The following is a 1,200-nucleotide window of genomic DNA, read 5'->3' as shown; positions in this document are numbered from 1 at the left end:
CTGCTGAAGTGTCCTTGAGTAAAATGCTCAGTGGGAGGAAAAACAAAATTTCTCCTCAGGGATCCTTTGAGGAAAACATCTTAGAAGTTCCTGCACAGGAAACTCCTAATACTCTGTGCATGTCAGTGTGTACCTGGTAAAAAGCTGGTAGTATCGGTCATCCTTGATTCCATCCTCCAGCGGGACATTCACGGCGTACCAACGGCCTTTACCCAGCCCAGTGTCACACAGGTCGCCCGTACCTAAATAAAGATACACACATCTTACACTTTCTCGCAATATACCTTATTATTACAACATATATCTTAAACATCTTGGACTGACCTGGGAAGAATCCAGGAGAGAACTTGTGCAAAGACACGGTCATGACTTTGGATGTAAAGCTAAAGGCATCTTCCACACCTGCAGAGAGAGAGGGGGTGGAAAAAAAGTGTGAAATGTAGATGCTTTATGATGATACTTTTCAATATGTATGCCTACTGGCAAATAAGGTGGGGTTCCTGATAATAAATATGTCAAAAACAGCTTAATTTAATCAAACAGTGCCTGGGAGCCAGACTGCATTAGTTGTATGATTTGTTACATTCACATTTTATGCGTACCATCCCCGTGATGCAGGTCTACATCCACATAAAGGACTCTCTCATACTTCTCCCTAAGTTTGAGGATTCCCAACACAGCATCGTTCACATAACAGAAACCTGATGCCTCGTCCCTGGAAGAGAAAGAGAGGGAAGTAACATTATCAGGCTTTGAAATTCTGACCTTTACCTATAGCACCCCCATCAGGCCAAGATATGCAACTGATAAGGTTACCAGGCTAGACTTGGTTTTTAAAAGTTTGTATGGCTAAATACCTCAGATAAACTATGAATTTATTTTGGATAGATGGGCAAACACTTCACAAAATAAAAATCCAAGTAAACAGCTTGTGTTTTTATTTAGGTAGAGTACAAGCAAAATCTAATGTAAGCTCCTCACGCTTCATAGTTTGTCGTGGATTAATTAGTCATGTATAAATTAGACCTGGTGTTGACAAACAAAACAACTTACATAACATTGAGTTCCAGCATCATGACTGCTGTCAGAAATTATAAACATACAGTATATTATAACTTTACTATTACACACATACAATGACAGAAATGCCTCCATGTGTTTGGTAATGCATATAGTTGCTAAACAGTATGTGTATATATA

The 1,200-nt window shown here is 39.2% G+C and overlaps 1 protein-coding gene across 1 annotated transcript in view; it reads right to left on the bottom strand.

Moving 5' to 3' along the window:
- hdac8 (histone deacetylase 8) overlaps positions 1–1,200 on the bottom strand; it is a 27,909-nt gene that overhangs the window by 22,176 nt on the left and 4,533 nt on the right. Inside the window, exons 5-7 of the mRNA XM_020623723.1 lie at positions 603–715; positions 325–402; positions 134–242 (exon numbers count right to left, since the gene is read on the bottom strand). Of these exons, the coding sequence (XP_020479379.1) occupies positions 134–242; positions 325–402; positions 603–715 (300 nt within the window). The remainder of the gene's footprint in view (positions 1–133; positions 243–324; positions 403–602; positions 716–1,200) is intronic.

The sequence above is a fragment of the Monopterus albus genome, unplaced genomic scaffold (genome assembly GCF_001952655.1).
Source record: "Monopterus albus unplaced genomic scaffold, M_albus_1.0 scaffold308.1, whole genome shotgun sequence".
Classification (NCBI taxonomy): Eukaryota; Metazoa; Chordata; class Actinopteri; order Synbranchiformes; family Synbranchidae; genus Monopterus; species Monopterus albus.
This window is presented reverse-complemented; position numbering and strand designations above follow the sequence as displayed.